Genomic DNA, 16,125 nt, shown 5'->3' with positions numbered 1-16,125 from the left:
AATGGCATTTTGGTGCCATTTCCTAGTTTATATGTAAAAGTTATAACTGTGTCCTGGGCACGAATAGTTTTCAAGCTGTGGTTGTCCCTGCTCTTTCAGCGGTGGAACACCAGAAAGCCTTAAACTTGACACTGCTATCTGAATGTTCAGAACACTCTATTTTATATGCAGGTTCTGATTTGCCAGTGTGTCTATGCAGCCTTTTCACAGAGATGCTCTCAGGTTTCAAGTGAATTTAGTGGTGGTTTGACTCAGGTGTCCTCTCACTCCAAGCTGAGGACTTCTATATTTTTGTGTTGTCTTCTTGCTCAGTTACTTCCCGTGAGCCATTTCCTCCTGTCTCCACCTTTCCAAATAATAACAATGATAACAGTGGCGGCATTAGCAGTGAAAGTTTCCATTTATTGGTTCTTTCTCATATTCCAATCTCTGCTAAGTGAATCACATTCAGTACTACATTTAATCCTTTAAATCCTTTGGGGAGATACTATTTAAGATTCCCATTTTGGAACTGGAAGAACTGAGCATTCAAACAGGTAAATAACTTCCCATGATCATACAACAGTGGCAGAACACATATTTCACCCGAGCTCTCTCTAAATCATGCACTGTCAACTGGGATGATGTTGCCCCCAAAGGGATAAAGGTTGTTTGTTTGGGGTTGAAAAAAAAGAGTGTATAAGTACCGCGCACTAACCGATTGCACCACTGGAGCTTTAGAAAAGGAGATAAAAACCAATGATACAAAGTTCTGGGTCAAGTATAAGTAAAAGAAGATTTAAAAAAAATAAAATAGAAGGGTACCTGGATGGCTCAAAAAATAAATAAGTAAATAAATAAATAAAATTTTATAAAAAGAGTGTAAATCTAACCCACATTTGTAGTCCTCCAGAGTTCTACCCTACCCAACAGAACCTTATTCCTTAGTATTTAATTTTTCTCATTAGGGAGAAATTCATCTAACTTAAATTACATTTAATTAATTGATTTTTTTGAAGATTAATTCATCACAGTGGTTCTTTTTAGGAAGTAATAACAATTTAGGGAAGGCTGAGAAGCACTAGTCTCAATACATAGTCCATAATCCTTTCCATTTTTCTCTATTGCCTCCCATTTTGAGTTTCAGTTCTTTTGCTTCAAGTAGGACCATCTACTTGGGGAAAAATTTTTTCTCTACAAAAAATATCCTTTCTTTGCAAAAACTGATTAATAATGTTTTTATCCATTGCATTAGCATTTAACATTATCTAGCATACAGGAAAATCTATATAAATGGAGTTCAATCTCTATTTCTAAAGGCTGGAGGAATTTTTACAAATTTGTAGGGCATGTCTGAGTGATAGACTTTTTGAAGGAAAGTAAAAGTGACCTATAACTTGAATATTGTCTGTTGGCCAACTGAGAGAGGCATACTCTCTCAAGGGAAATTGTGACTGATGTGCAATGAGAGGTGAATTACCCAAAGACCTATGCAGTTACTCTCCAAACAGCTCAACTGAGTCCACAGAGAGATCTGGGCAACTGATGCATGACAGCAGCATACCCTTCCACAGACATTTAAATATGAACTCTAACACAGAACATTTGGAAGAGGTACCCTATATCATATTGCCTTGGAGGGAGAAAAAATAATCCAAATAAAAATCTCTGATTAGTCATTCCGAGAAATATTAGACTGATCCATTATCTAGAATCTGCCCTATTGTTTACCTCTGAAAGGTTAATGTAAATACTATACCAACAATAAGCCAATTTTTGAGCCCCAAGAATATCTGGAACACTTGTATCTAGAATCCAAACATTTAAAAGCATCAAGGCCCCCTAATAGTACATTTCAGTGAAATATGCCAAACAGGAGGTGTATATATACCTCCTAGGTACCATTGATTTATTCAAAATTCTGTATTTGATATTGGCCAGCTCTGTATAATACAGTAGGTAAAACCATTTATGCATTCTCCAAAGCTAGGTAGGTTTTTTTCCCATTAACATCTTCCATTTGGCCCTCTCTTATCCCTAAGTATATAGGAAAAGCCATTATTGGGTAATGTATTCATTGTTTCCTTGAGCTATAGAGATAGTAATCAACAGTTGTTTCTCATAGTTGATCCAGCTAGAAGTTTTGATAACTAACTTAGATGAAAATTACAAAAAAGCTAATTTTTCTTTTGTTGTATAATATCTTACTAGACCACCTGGCAATAAAGCAGCTTGATAAGAGGTGGGAAGACACTACAGGGCCATGACCCAAGATTCCCAGGAAAACTTAATCCACTTAAGTCCACCTTCAAGATTCAAGTTGCATTTCTTTTATTTTAGATATGGATTCCATAATCTTCTCTATGATGTGGCAGGAAATATTAATGAAAAACATGCCTTTTTGCTTGCCAACAGGAAATCTAGGGCTATTTGATTTTTAGAACCACTTGGGTCAGCTAATTCAGGCTACTTTGCTGTGCTTCTGGATTCTGCATTGTATCATCCAAAGTTAAGAAACATTTTGTGATACAATTTCAAAATTATTCTATGATAATATTTTTAAGTCCTAAAGTCGGAATTAGAGTTCTTTCATGACTCCTACCCAAGGTATCATTTTTATTTCTCCAGGAAGATTGGCCTCCTGTCACAAAGAAACATGGTACATTGAAGAGTTATTTGTTGGAAACTTGCTAATTATTACCTCGCATGTGCAAATAGGGCTTTGATGAGGCAGACAAAAGTAAGCATGTGATTGGCTCAGGAATGAAAGACCAATAGGGGTGCATATAGTTCGAAATGCAAGAGAAATGAACTCTTACAGGACCAAGCCAGGGATTGGAGAAGTTATTTCAGAATGACAGACATTGTATGGAGTTAAACAAGGTTTGCAGAGACTTGTAACTCTGGGGAGTGCATTGAGCTAACTAAAGTTGGTGATATTGTCCTCATCTTGGCATGAAGGCTCATTCCTAAAGAGGTGTCTGTTATAGGTTAATATTAGGGACATGGCCTTTATTTGCTTAGAGATGCAGATCTAGATTAGGCATCAGGGCCTATTGGGATTGATGGTGTCCAGTTATTATAAACACCCTAAAGTAGATGACAGGTAGTAGTACTGTTGTTTGGTATCTGAGATGTTTAAACTATGGCTATAAATATTTTGATGGTAGGACTGGATGTTGGATGACATGTCTAATAATTAATTAAGTTGACTGAGCAATAGTAGTAGCCTGAAAGAGTCAGATTATAGAATTTAGATGGTGATTATCTCTGAAAGAACAGTGAAGCCTTGATAAATCCTCAAATTCATCAAAGAATACAATAGACCAAGTAATAAATGATATGCTACATTATAGACAAAAAGGGTCAGAGTGTATGTATTTGCAAGCTGACTGTTTTTCAGGAGGTACAGGAATATGTTGAACGAGAATAGGGATTTTGGAAGGCTCCAGGAATTCAGTGGACCTGAGCATTGTACAATTTTGCCAGAGAAGTTAGGGTTTAAAGGCTATAAACATTAAAAAAAAAATCATGATGGGGCGCCTGGGTGGCTTAGTCAGTTAAGCGTCCGACTTTCGCTTAGGTCATGATCTCGCGGTTCGTGGATTCGGGCCCCGCGTCGGGCTCTCTGCTGACTGCCAGCTCGGAGCCTGGAGCCTGTTTCAGTCTGTGACTCCCTTGCTCTCTGACCCTCCCCTGTTCACGCTGTCTCTCTCTCTCCTAGAAATAAATAAAACATTAAAAAAAAAAATCATGATAGTTGTCTTCCATGGCCCAGGTATGAACAGGCAGTTTTTCACTCAAGAAGAAATATTTAGGGGCGCCCGGGTGGCTTAGTCGGTTAAGCGTCCGACTTTCGCTCAGGTCATGATCTCGCGGTTCGTGGGTTCGAGCCCCGCGTCGGGCTCTGTGCTGACTGCCAGCTCAGAGCCTGGAGCCTGTTTCAGAGTCTGTCGCTCCCTCTCTCTCTCTGACCCTCCCCTGCTCATGCTGTCTCTCTCTCTCCTAGAAATAAATAAATAAAACATTTTAAAAAAAAAAAGAAGAAGAAATATTTAAATTGACTTTAGGATGTTGTAAAGTGGGGATCCAGGGACAATTAATTATAATTGTCCCTTACAATCTTTTTTTCAAGTTTATTTGTATTTATTTTGAGAGAGAGAGAGAGAAAGAGAGAGAGAGCAAGCACAAGGCCAGAGTGAAAGGGAGACAGAATCTCAGTCAGGATCCTCACTATCAGCTCAGAGCCTGATGCAGGGCTCAATCTCATGAATCATGAGATCATGGCCTGAGCCAAAGTCAAGAGGTGAATGCTTAACTGACTGAGCCACCAAGGTGCCCCCAGTCCCTTATAATCTTTTTTTTTAAATATTTTTATTTATTTCTAGGGGAGAGAGAGAGAGAGAGACAGCATGAGCAGGGGAGGGTCAGAGAGAGAGGGAGTCACAGACTCTGAAATAGGCTCCAGGCTCTGAGCTGGCAGTCAGCACAGAGCCCGACACGGGGCTCGAACCCACGAACGCGAGATCATGACCTAAGCGAAAGTCGGACGCTCAACCGACTAAGCCACCCAAGCGCCCCTGTCCCTTATTATCTTAATTACAATGATTATAGAAAGATCTCAGAAAGGTTAGCAGAAGAGATCATTGAAAGCATGAGGGAAGCCTAAACCCAGCAGCATTAGGATTTGGTGCAAGCAGAAGCTAGGAGTAACACTTGTATTATTTAATGACCCTTCAGTCTTTAACAAAATAATACCTTTTTCTTTAGGCTTTTTAATAAGCAATATGGGGTTTACAGGTCATTGTACAAGGAATTGTTCTACGTAGGGGGTTATGATTGGCTTTATTCTCAGAAAACCTAGCTGCAGGGAAATAGTCTGAGCAATGGTTTGGAAGGACCCCTCTGAATCTTTATGCAAACCATTTCTAGAGTACCCTATACATTAGGAGAGTACTGATGCCATAAATGGTCAAGTAAAAATAAACAAGGGTGAGGGATCTACAGTTTTAAGAGTCTTTGCTGGGAAAGTTCTGGAAAGCTGAATACAGCAATACATGATTGTTAAATGGACTTTCTAGCAGCTCCTCTGGAATTTCCAAGAAAGTCCTTCAGGCACATTTAAGCAGTCAATTCTTTTTCCATAACAGATCTCTTCCAAGAAGATTGGCAGGTGGTATCACAAAGGAGACATAAATCTGTTTCCTCCAACAGTCCTAATGTGTAGACAAAGGCCTAGAAATGAGGAGATAAGTAGATCAGTCCAAAATATCCCCTGCAGTAATGTAGTAACTACTCCAGAGACCAATTGTGTTTTATTGCAGTAGGGCTTGAGGTAGAGTGTTCGCATCCCATAGAAATATGCATATTCGTTCTCCTCTTGTGCTGAATGTGGTATCAGATAGAGTAGCCACCTAGGGAATACAAAATCAGAGCTCTGTTTATTGCTTGCCAGGCAAGGAGGACCCACATCTCTTAGAAAAAGGCCAGGAGGCTTGCCAAACTGAATGTTGGAAGGCTCGATTTAATGTGAAAAAGTAGCTCTGTCTAAGGGAGGTAAAAGCCAGTGTGTTAGTCTCTGGATGGCTCAAAAGGAGGTTGTAAAGTCTATCTCAGGAGATGCTATTATTTGATTTTGTGTCATCGACCCTGAGAGCACATGCCTCAGACAGGTCCAGTAGGAGTTCTATAATATCTTGGCGGGCTCTGGGTCACACAACAGGGAAAACCACACAGGCTTCTCCTTTCACACATTGGCAGATGAAAAGAGCAAACATGATTCAATTTTTCTTAAATCTGTATTCTGTGTAAAAATTAAATGCTAAATATACTTCTGGAGGACTATTCACCAAACAGATAATAGAGGCTGCTTCTTGAGAGGGACTTGGATGAACATCAGGCATTTATGTCTATAGTTGCTACATAGTAAGTGTATAAGAGTATTTACTGACTGAGTGAATGAATGAATGAAAGAAATGCATTCATTGATTATACAATTGAGGAAACTATCAGGGAGAGGTGGAGTTAAGCAAGTGGTGATGAATTGCACAGACAGTTCATTTAATGCTAGCAAAGTTTGAAGGGAGGCTATAGTGGGGCTTTTATATCTCACCTCACATTTTGTTTTCCAGGTTTCCCTCATACATTGATATGTTCCCTCAATAATACCTCCTTGGTCCCCATGACCTTCAAACTGCGTGTCCCTGGGGATGGCGATGGCCATAAAAGCATTTCAAGTTGTGAGCAGTATTCAGACAACAAAAGACCATTTTGGAACAAGGATGAAAGACCCATAATGAAACCAAAAGAATTCACCATCACTCCCAGCAGTGGCACCATTCGCTCCCAAGGATTTGCTGCTATCAGGGTAAAGTGCACAACCTCCCAGCATGTATAGCCAGGCAGCCACACTCTCAAATAGTTACCAGGATTGCAGCTAGGGTTTGTTTTATACGTCCACTGTCAGTGGGAGGGAGTGCCTCTAATTCACATGGAAAAGTGGGCATATGAGGAAATAAACCATGAAGCAAAAGAAACTAGATACACATATATTGGGCACAAGGACTGACACTGCTCCCATGAATTTCCATCAATCCAGAGGCATTACCTTCACCAGAACTGTGGATTCTAGTGATTTCTAGTGAAACCACTGCTCCACGGAGATAGTACACTCATTGGTACAGACCTAAAAAGATTTAAGAACTCACCGATAATTAGGTGCTCTTTTCCTTCAGAATCTAATTGTTTTTACCAATAAATGTCCAGATTTGTGCCACTGATGATATCCAGTTTATTCAGGTTTGTAATACAAATCTGGGCTTCATGGTGAATGTAGGTGTGATGTTCCTAACAGTACTTTATAATTAGGCCCATGGAGTGATGCTCTGGGCACAGCCTAGAAGAGCCACCAGCAGAATTCTTTCACAGCTCACTGAGAAAGGTTTTACTGTCTTCTTTCACTTACTTTTGCTTCTCCAAATAGTTAGGTCTAGCATTACCAAAGGCTGCTAAGTTGAAATAATTTTCTTTTTTCTGGGAAAGAAAAAAGAAAAGACTTCCATAGCTAAGGTTGGTAATTTTCTCTTTAGTTATTACCTTTGAATATTTAATTCAGCTATGGTTTTAGGCCCCACATTTGTTTTAAATGTTTAATAATATCTCACCACGAAGCTGCTCATCCTAAATCTTTTCTGGGAGTCTTTGGCTCTCCCAAGGGCTTCTCCATGGGCTGGATGAGGTTTATATCATATATCATTGTAACTTCTCAGGTTTGCAGGCTTAGTCTGGTTGGGCTGCTATTACAAATTCTCAAGGGACACCTGGGTGGCTCTGTGGGTTAAGTGTTCTGCTCTTGATCTTGGTTCAGGTCTTGAGCTCAGGATCATTGAGTTCAAGCCCTCACTGGGCTCCATGCTGGGCGTGGAGCCTACTTTAAAAAAAAAAAAAAAGGCTTTAAAAAAAACCCAAACACTTAAGACTGGGTGGTTTATAAACAACAGAAATTTATTTCTCACAGTTTGGAGGCTGGAAGTCTAAGATCAGGGTGACAGATGGTAGGGTTCTGGTGAGGGGCAGACTGCTGACTTGTGTCCTCACATGTGTGCAGGGAGGAGCTATGGGGTCTTTTTCTTTAGGGTACTAATCCTGTTCATGAGGGCTCCACCCTCCTGACCTAATCACCCCCAGCAGCCCCACCTCCTAATCACCACCACATTGGGGGTTAGGATTTCAGCATATGAATTTGGGGGGTGGGGCACAACCATTCAGATCATAGCAGTTGGTAACTGTGACTTTCCCGGGAAGAAGTGCTGTTGCAAAGAATTTATTTTTTACTTCATGCTCAGCCTACACGTCACCTACCTTTCCTTTTTTGCTTCTCGCACATCGTATAGGAAGGTTTGAGAAGACATAGCACCTGCCTAGCTGCCTTCTGTGAGAGCCACTTGCTCTGCCTTCTAACCAGAGCTCAGGGACAGGAACAGGGGTTAGTCACCCCAGGAACCTCTGCACGCTGGGCCAGCTGCTTCTCTCCAGATCTAACAAATTTTCCTTCCAAATCAATGGCTCCACCTTCACTTTATTTTCCCTTTAGATTTGGAAAAGCTTTCTCCGGGCTTCAATTTTCACTCCTGAACTACATCAACCATGTCTATGTGGACTCAAATTTGCATCCAGCGATTCCCTTTGCAACCAAAAAAAAGTTGTTTAATTAGTCCTTCATACATAATTGATGTATGGAAAAGCTTTAACCTGTGCCAGAAGCTGTTCTCTAAACTTAACGAGTTTATCTCTTCCACTACAAATCATTTTTAAGCAATTAAAAATTGTGACAGGACCTCAACAGCTAAATGTAAAATTTCACAATAATAAATAAAAATCAGAGGATAAAATATACTGGGCACATATTGTCTTTGAATAGACCTTTCTTTGGAGCTTCCTACTTTCTGCTCTAATAATGAATATGGTGGACAGTGGGGAGACAAGATTTTGATTCTTTTTTTAAAAAAGACTGTCTAGTTGATTTCTTAGGCCGTTTTCTGAAACTGATATGGTTTTATGTTCATTTATTTTGCTGTAAGAGAAACTTAGCTGTAGTGTTTTATTGGTGTATTGAATTTTCATAATTTCTATAGCCTGAAGATATAGAGAACAATTTAAATTGAGTAATGAAAGTTTGTTTGATATGGTTCATCCTTCAGGGTCATTTTTTTCCCCTTATGCAGGGATATGACTTCTTTGATAAAGTCTTCTCAGAAATGAGCAAACCTATTGTACTAAAAACCATTTGGTTTCTAACCTCACCTTTGAAAAAGCTCAGCATGCCCTGACCCCAAAATGTAGCTTGTTCAACTAAAAATGTAAACCGCCAAACAGCCCATAAAAAAGTACTCAGAAGCCATCCTCATCAGTGCCCTCCTCCCCTGGCTCCTTTCTCCCCTGCACAGAGGGAGGCCCGGCCTTGTGGAAGAGCAGCTTTTCACCTTTATCTTTCCAGGTGACCTTATGCTCCAACACTGTGCAGAAATATGAGCTGGCCCTGGTGGTGGACGTGGAGGGCGTCGGGGAAGAAGTGCTGGCTCTCCTAATCACAGCCAGGTATCACACCCCCCTGCTTTCTCTCTTCCTGCGTCTCCCCTGAGCCTCCAGCAATGGGCCGCCTCTCCCAGAGGGTGAGGGCCTGCAGCCAATTCTCACTGCATTTGTTCTGCTTTTCTAGGAAGGCAAATCTGATACTGAATCTCATATTCAAATGACAAAGCTTTAAAATAGCAATGGCACTTTTGGTGGAGATAAGAGAAGGGATGTGTTTGTGTGTGTGTGTGTGTGTGTGTGTGTGTGTGTGTGTGTGTGTTGCAGTGTTAAGAGTAATAGTACTCTCTAATGGTCTGACTTTCCAAGTATGTAACTAAAAAGGTTTTACTAGAAAAAGGTGAACAGTTGCTGTTTTTCTTTAAACATTTTTAGGGGGGCCTGGGTGGCTGAGTCAGTTAAGCGTCCGACTTCGGCTCAGGTCATGATCTCACGGTTCATGGGTTCGAGACCCGCATCGGGCTCTGTGCAAACGTCTAGCTCAGAGCCTGGAGCCTGTTTCAGATTCTGTGTCTCCCTCTCTCTCTGACCCTCCCCTGTTCATGCTGTCTGTCTGTCTGTCTCTCTCAGAAATAAATTAAAAACATCAAAAAATTAAAAAAATTTTTTAATTTTTTTTTTTGAGAGAGAGAGGTAGAGCATGAGCAGGGGAGGAGCAGAGAGAGGGAGACACAGAATCTGAAGCAGGCTCCAGGCTCTTAGGTGTCAGCACAGAGCCCAATGCAGGGCTCAAACCCATGAACCGTGAGATCATGACCTAAGTCGAAGTTGGACGCTTAAAGGACTCAGCCACCCAGGCACCCCCATCATTTGCTGTTTTTTAAATTTTTATCTTTAAATACAGTACTCCGGGGTTATTCCCGGAAAGAGCGGTGCTCACAGGCCTGCAGTGGAAGGTCCCTTTAGCAAGACAGTACCGCTCCAGGACACTTACTATGACTTCAATGCAGGCTGCAAAAAGGCCTTCCAAATGAGGCTCTCTAACAACATAAACTCCTCAGACCCATCCTCATCTTCTCTCTATTTTAATAGAGGGAGTGGTGGACTCTCAGGTCAGGTTAAAATCCTGGCTCTGCCATTTGTTAATTGTTTCTCCATTACCAAGTTGGGATCTTCCCGAGAGTGGAGTGTGACACTGATGATTACAGGGATCCTGAGTAAATAAGTAAAATCATGGGCCACACTCTTGCCAAAGCAAGCACATGTCCAGAGCTGTGACTTTAGAAGGTGTGTATGAAAATGCCATCTAAATGAAATAGAGAAAATTACTTAATAAAACCTTGATAACATATCCATCCCTAGAGTTTAGGCCTCATGAATTTTGGAAGATATATTGGAAAGAACTTGAAGGTCAAGGCCTTGCCATGGTCTGCTTAGTCCTTCCAAAGACCTAACTAATTGTTTTGTTTGTTTAAAAACAGCAAAAGCTCATTCATCTGGTCCTTTCTATACTCAGGTTTACCTTTTTTGTCTAGTCTTGCATTTCTTTTCTGGGTGGGTTGACTCTGATACTTTCCCCCTTTCAGCCCCCTTTCCCTGCAGCTGTCAGTGGGAAACCCTGAGTTAAAGAAAAACAAAAACAGGGTCCTAAGAGGCTATGAGTTTCCTATGATGTGTACTCTGTGACCCAAGTCAAATACTAGAAGTCCTGTCAGCCACAGTGTTTCTGGTAGTGAAGGATTAGCTTTGTGAAAGTCATCGGGTCAACTAACAGCTTCCATTCTAGCTAAAAATGAACACTCATCCCATGCTAAACCTCAGACTTTGGGTTAACAAGTCTCACTTTCATGTCATTATTTTTGGTGTAATCAGTAGGAACTGCTTGAAGACCCTGAACAAAAGAATTGCTTTCAGAACTTGCGGAGAGCCAGCAATGACAGCTGGCTGTGCCCTCTACCACAGGTTAATCATCTAGTACTGAGCTCTTGCTCAGTGCAGTAGGCACTGTGCTGTGCTCTTCATTCACATTAGCTTCTGTATTTCCCACAACACTCTGAGTTAATTATGCTAATGTCAATCCCTAGAATTACCTTCATTTTACCTATGAGCAAAATGCGACTCCAGGAGAGAAAGCAAGTTGCTCAAGGTTGTATTTGTTAAGGTCACTCTTTGAGCCTGGCTCTGATTCAGACGTCAGTGCTCCTCACCACGGCACTATATTGTGACAGTGCAGCGAGGCAGGGCAGACTTCTAGATGCAGACACAAAATGAAACCCAAGTAACCTCATGATAGACCAGCTGCTCACACAGGGCTTCAACTCCCTCTTCCCTGCACCCCACTATCCCTCCCCTCCCCTACCACACCCACCTTCGCCCTGAGCCCCACTGTCACAGTGCCATTTCTGGGTGGAGCAGCTGCCTGAGCCTCCTGATCCAAGACAGCTGTTCTGCATAGGAATTAGAATTATTACCATAATTTACATGGTGCAAACTGTAGCTCGTCCTCAGGGAACTCTGACTGGTCCAGAGTGTCACAGCTAGTTAGGACCCCATGCTGGTAGCATTGGCCCTGTTTGCCTTGGAAACAGATCCACCACCCTAAGGAACTTACACTGTGGGGGGCCCTTGGCACAAGACTGAATATGAAAAACAATGGTAATGTTAGTCATTACCCATGTCAGACCGCTGTTTAAGGAGTCTTGCTTCTAGCCCTTTCTTGATTAAACAGTGGTGGCTGGGGGCTAAGGGATAGGAATGACAGGAGAGATTTAAAAATCATTAATGTAGTTATTAGAGAAAAACTATGTGACATTGACAAGTGTGTTTAACTTGGAACTCTGCATTCTCCATATGTAAATAAGCTCTCTATCCTTTTGAATTCTTTAATGGGCTCTTTCCTTTGAGCAGGTGTATTGTACCTACCCTCCACATGGTGAACACAGAGGTGGACTTTGGGCGCTGTTTCCTGAAGTACCCCTATGAGAAAACGGTCCAGCTTGTCAATCATGATGACCTCCCAGGATGCTATGAGGTCCTGCCCCAGGTGACTTACTTTATCCTTTTTCAGCGTTGATTTTTCTTCAGTTGGATTCCCTCAATGAGAAAAATAAATACTTCAAAAGAGCCATATTCCTGAATGCATAACCTTCTGTAATTCTGATTTTGAACCCTGAGATAATCTGTGCATGGGGTCATAAAGCCACAGCTGGATTGCCACCTGCATGATTGAGCAGCTGCAGGTGTAAACAGTTCTTAATTTCCCAGGGAAATTGCCTTTGATAAAGAAAGGCAAGGGTCAATTAAGCCAACATGCAGGAGTTACACCTACAAATAATTGCCTATGAATTAATCATTCATGGGAAATGAGGCAGAGCTAGGAGTTTTCATTTATGGCTATGGCTGTGACTTTAAAAGCAACACTAAGACACAGTATTTTTAAATGGACTTGTTGAACAGAAGGCTAGAGGTACTACAAAAAGAAATAAAATGAAATTGCCTTCTAATGTTTTATGACATGGATCTGTCCACATGCCATTACACCCAGCTAGGTGGGGCACTGAGCAATTAAGCACATATGGATTAAAGACTCCAAAAGATCTGCATAGACCAAAGTAATGGAAGGTCACTAACAGGAGACAATTTACCAAGAATGCATTTGGGTTTAAAACTCTATTGTTCTGTAAACACAGTACTCTAATAAAAATTCATGCCAAAAAAAAACAAACAAACAAACCCAAAAACAAATCAGATGGGGGTTTTATTTGGCTACAGTTTCAAAATGTGTTCAAAGACCAGTATGGAGGCCACCGAACCAAGGTGAGTTAGGCTATATCAGAGAAACACAGTGATCAGCTAAAGAAAGGAGATGGCTACTGGTCAAGGCAGTGCCAGGTTTTGTCTCCTGATATTGACATTGTATTTTTTTAGTGGAAACATCAGAAAAAAATCACATGTGAAGTAACCAGAATGGCAATCAACATCATCTGGAAATCCAGGTTATATGAGGAGCACAGTGTTTGTTTAGGAACAGTAAAACCTTAACTAGGATGAAATAGCCATCTTTCCTAGGCTGTTATACAAAAGAGGAAATTAGAACTGTTGTATGGGCTTCTCTGAGACAAAACCAGAAGCCAAGGGTTAGGTTGATGGGAGGCAACTTTTCTAACTTTTAGGCGATCAGTAGTGGAATAGGCTAGCCTTGAATAGGGCATAATCACTTCAAGAACTCAGAACACAGCCTACATATGGGGTGAGGAAGCTTTTTCTGCACAGGCAGGCTGGGAAAGGGTGAGGCCCTTGCCATGATCACAGAATTTGGGTGGGGAGGGGAGCCAAAACACTCAGGAATCAAGAGAAATAATATTTTCATGTCACATTTTAAGAAAGCAAAATTAATGCAAAATAGTTCATAATAAAATATCAAAATATTAGATTAAGGCAGAATTGGCTGATTTTCCCTTTTGCTTCAGGCTCCAGTAAGGTTGGGCAGAGCATTGCTACATAGGCAGGATGAGTTAGATTAGGCCATGTTAGGCCAGCGTAGAGGTGTACAAAGACCATGGGGGTCCCTCGACAGGTGAAATCTGTATGTTCTGTCTTTCTCCAACAGCTAAGGTTTCCCAGAATTACCCAAACTTATTTGGCCATGAGATTTTTTAAAGATTTTTTTAAAATGTTTATTTATTTTTGAGAGAGAGTGCCAAGCATGTGAGCGGGGGATGGACAAAGAGAGAGAATCCCAAGCAGGATTCTCACTGCCAGCACAGAGACAGATGTGGGGCTTAATCTCACAGACTGTAAATTCATGACCTGAACCGAAATTAAGAGTTGATCGCTTAACCGACTGAGCCACCCAGGTTCCTTTGGAGTTTGTTTTTTAAATTGTAGTTAGTTAACTTGCAGTGCAGTATTGGTTTCAGGAGCAGAATTCAGTGATTCACCACTTACATACAACACCCAGTGCTCATCACAACAAACAAGTGCCCTCTTTAATACCCATCACCCATCTAGCTAAAGTTTTGGATTTTGTTCATTTTTATGTGTTTTTTTTTTAATTTTAGAGATGAGGGGAAGGGCAGAGAGAAAGAGAGAGAATCCCAAAGTAGGCTCTGTGCTCAGCGAGGAGCCCAATGTGGGGCTTGATCCCACAACACTGGAATATGACCTGTGCCAAAATCAAGAATCAGATGTTCAACCGATTGAGCCACTCAGGCGCCCCATCTAGCTAAAGTTTTATTTGTTTCTGTTGGATAAAAGCTAGTAATATGCTGCAGAGTAGGGTTCTGAAGGGCATACATTGGTAAACACTGTATAGCATTCATTTATTCACCTACCTATTTTGCCATTTAAAAAACATGTACTGAGCACATGCTTTGGGCCAGGAATTGGGCCAGGAGAAGCCCAGATCACACCCTAGGAAGCTGACAGCCCATGGAACAGATCGACACAGATGGTACAGACTGTGGAAAAGGACTGTAGGATGCCCCCTGGGGACAGAGGAAAAGCCCTTACTCTAGGGTACGGGGATACCTGTGGGCATTCAGGATAAATGTGCAGGTCCATTGAAGGGAGAGGGCATTCCAGGAAGAGTAATATAAGTGCAGAGTGTTGGAAGTAGGAAGCAGTATCATGTATTCAGGAAAAACCAATGGCCTCTGTTGACAAAGTGCAAAGGGAAGAGGTGGTGGAGGACATGGAGGGCCAGGTGAAGGAATTTGGCCATGGGGAGCTGTTCCCATGAACTAGTTCACATTGTGGATAATTTCTGCATCTTGCTGGGTTGTGCACTTTGGATTGGGACCTTCTACACACCCTGCTTCCCTTTAGCAGAATTGAGGTGCTCATCCCCATTTACTTGTCTGAATAATGACATACTCCTAAAGAACCTACAAGGCCTTAGGGCAACACTTGTTTCAAAATAATCTAATATGCTATTTATTTCATACCTTGTCAGGGGCTTGCTTACCCATCCAGCTTGTCTCTCCCACCAGGTACATGAAGACATGCCTGCCGTGTTACTCTCCAGTCCCACACCCTGTGGAGTCATTCCCCCCCATAGCACCGTCCACATACCTCTGGCCCTGGAGACACAGGTCACTGGGGAATATAGGTCCATAGTTTACATCTCAACCTTTGGGAGCCCGGACCCCCCTATGGTGAGAGCCAGTTTTCAGAATTAAAGTTAAAATTGCTGTATGTCTTGCATATTCCATATCTGCATGTCCTCTGCTTTCTTGCAATTGTTTCTAGAGTTGTACATTTCACTCTGTAGGCAAAATACTAGTCCTGTGTTACTTTGGGAATCTATCTTCAGATCCATTGAAAAGTAGTACTGTTTTATAGCATTTGTTCTTTTTAATTTTCTTCTTTATTCTATTTTATTTATTTTTTAATTTTTACAATTTATTCTTTCTGTTTTCAATTTAAAAAACTTTTATTTAAAAATTTTTTTAAAAACTTATTTAAAAATTTTTTCATTAAAAATTTTTTTAATGTTTTATTTACTTCTGAGAAAGAGAGAGAGACAGCATGAGCGGGGAGGGTCAGAGAGAGAGGGAGATACAGAATCTGAAGCCGGCTCCAGGCTCTGAGCTGGCAGTCAGCACAGAGCCCGATGTGGGGCTCGAACCCACGAACTGTGAGACCATGACCTGAGCCGAAGTCAGACGCTCAACCTACTGAGCCACCCAGGCGCCCCCAAAATTTTTTCATTTAAAAAATTTTTAATTCCAGTATAGTTAACATACAGTGTCATACAAATTTCAGGTGTACAGTATAGTGATTCAACAAATCTATATATTACTCCCTGCTCATCATGATAAGTGCACTCTTAATCCTTTCACCTATTTCACCATCCCCCCACTCTTCCACCAGTAACCATCTGCTTGTTCTCTATAGTTAAGAGTCTGTTTTTTTGGTTTGTCTCTTTTTTTCTCTTTGTTTTTTATTATTTCTTAAATCCACATATGAGTGAAATCATATAGTATTTGTCTTTCTCTCCCTAACTTATTTTGCTTAGGTTTATACTCTCTAAATCCATCCATTTTGTCACAAATGGCAATATTTCATTCTTTTTTATGGCTGAATAATATCGTGTATAAGTGTGTGTGTGTGTGT

The 16,125-nt window shown here is 41.1% G+C and overlaps 1 protein-coding gene across 1 annotated transcript in view; it reads left to right on the top strand.

The window, feature by feature from the left end:
* HYDIN (HYDIN axonemal central pair apparatus protein) overlaps positions 1 to 16,125 on the top strand; it is a 334,542-nt gene that overhangs the window by 117,674 nt on the left and 200,743 nt on the right. The window contains exons 13-16 of the mRNA XM_077756337.1: positions 6,111 to 6,346; positions 8,975 to 9,075; positions 11,917 to 12,052; positions 15,000 to 15,164. Coding sequence (XP_077612463.1) covers positions 6,111 to 6,346; positions 8,975 to 9,075; positions 11,917 to 12,052; positions 15,000 to 15,164 — 638 coding nt within the window. The remainder of the gene's footprint in view (positions 1 to 6,110; positions 6,347 to 8,974; positions 9,076 to 11,916; positions 12,053 to 14,999; positions 15,165 to 16,125) is intronic.

This window comes from Crocuta crocuta, unplaced genomic scaffold (assembly GCF_008692635.1).
Source record: "Crocuta crocuta isolate KB4526 unplaced genomic scaffold, BGI_CrCroc_1.0 scaffold388, whole genome shotgun sequence".
Lineage (NCBI taxonomy): Eukaryota > Metazoa > Chordata > Mammalia > Carnivora > Hyaenidae > Crocuta > Crocuta crocuta.
The sequence above is the reverse complement of the archived record's forward strand: the minus strand, read 5'-3'. Positions and strand labels throughout refer to the sequence as shown.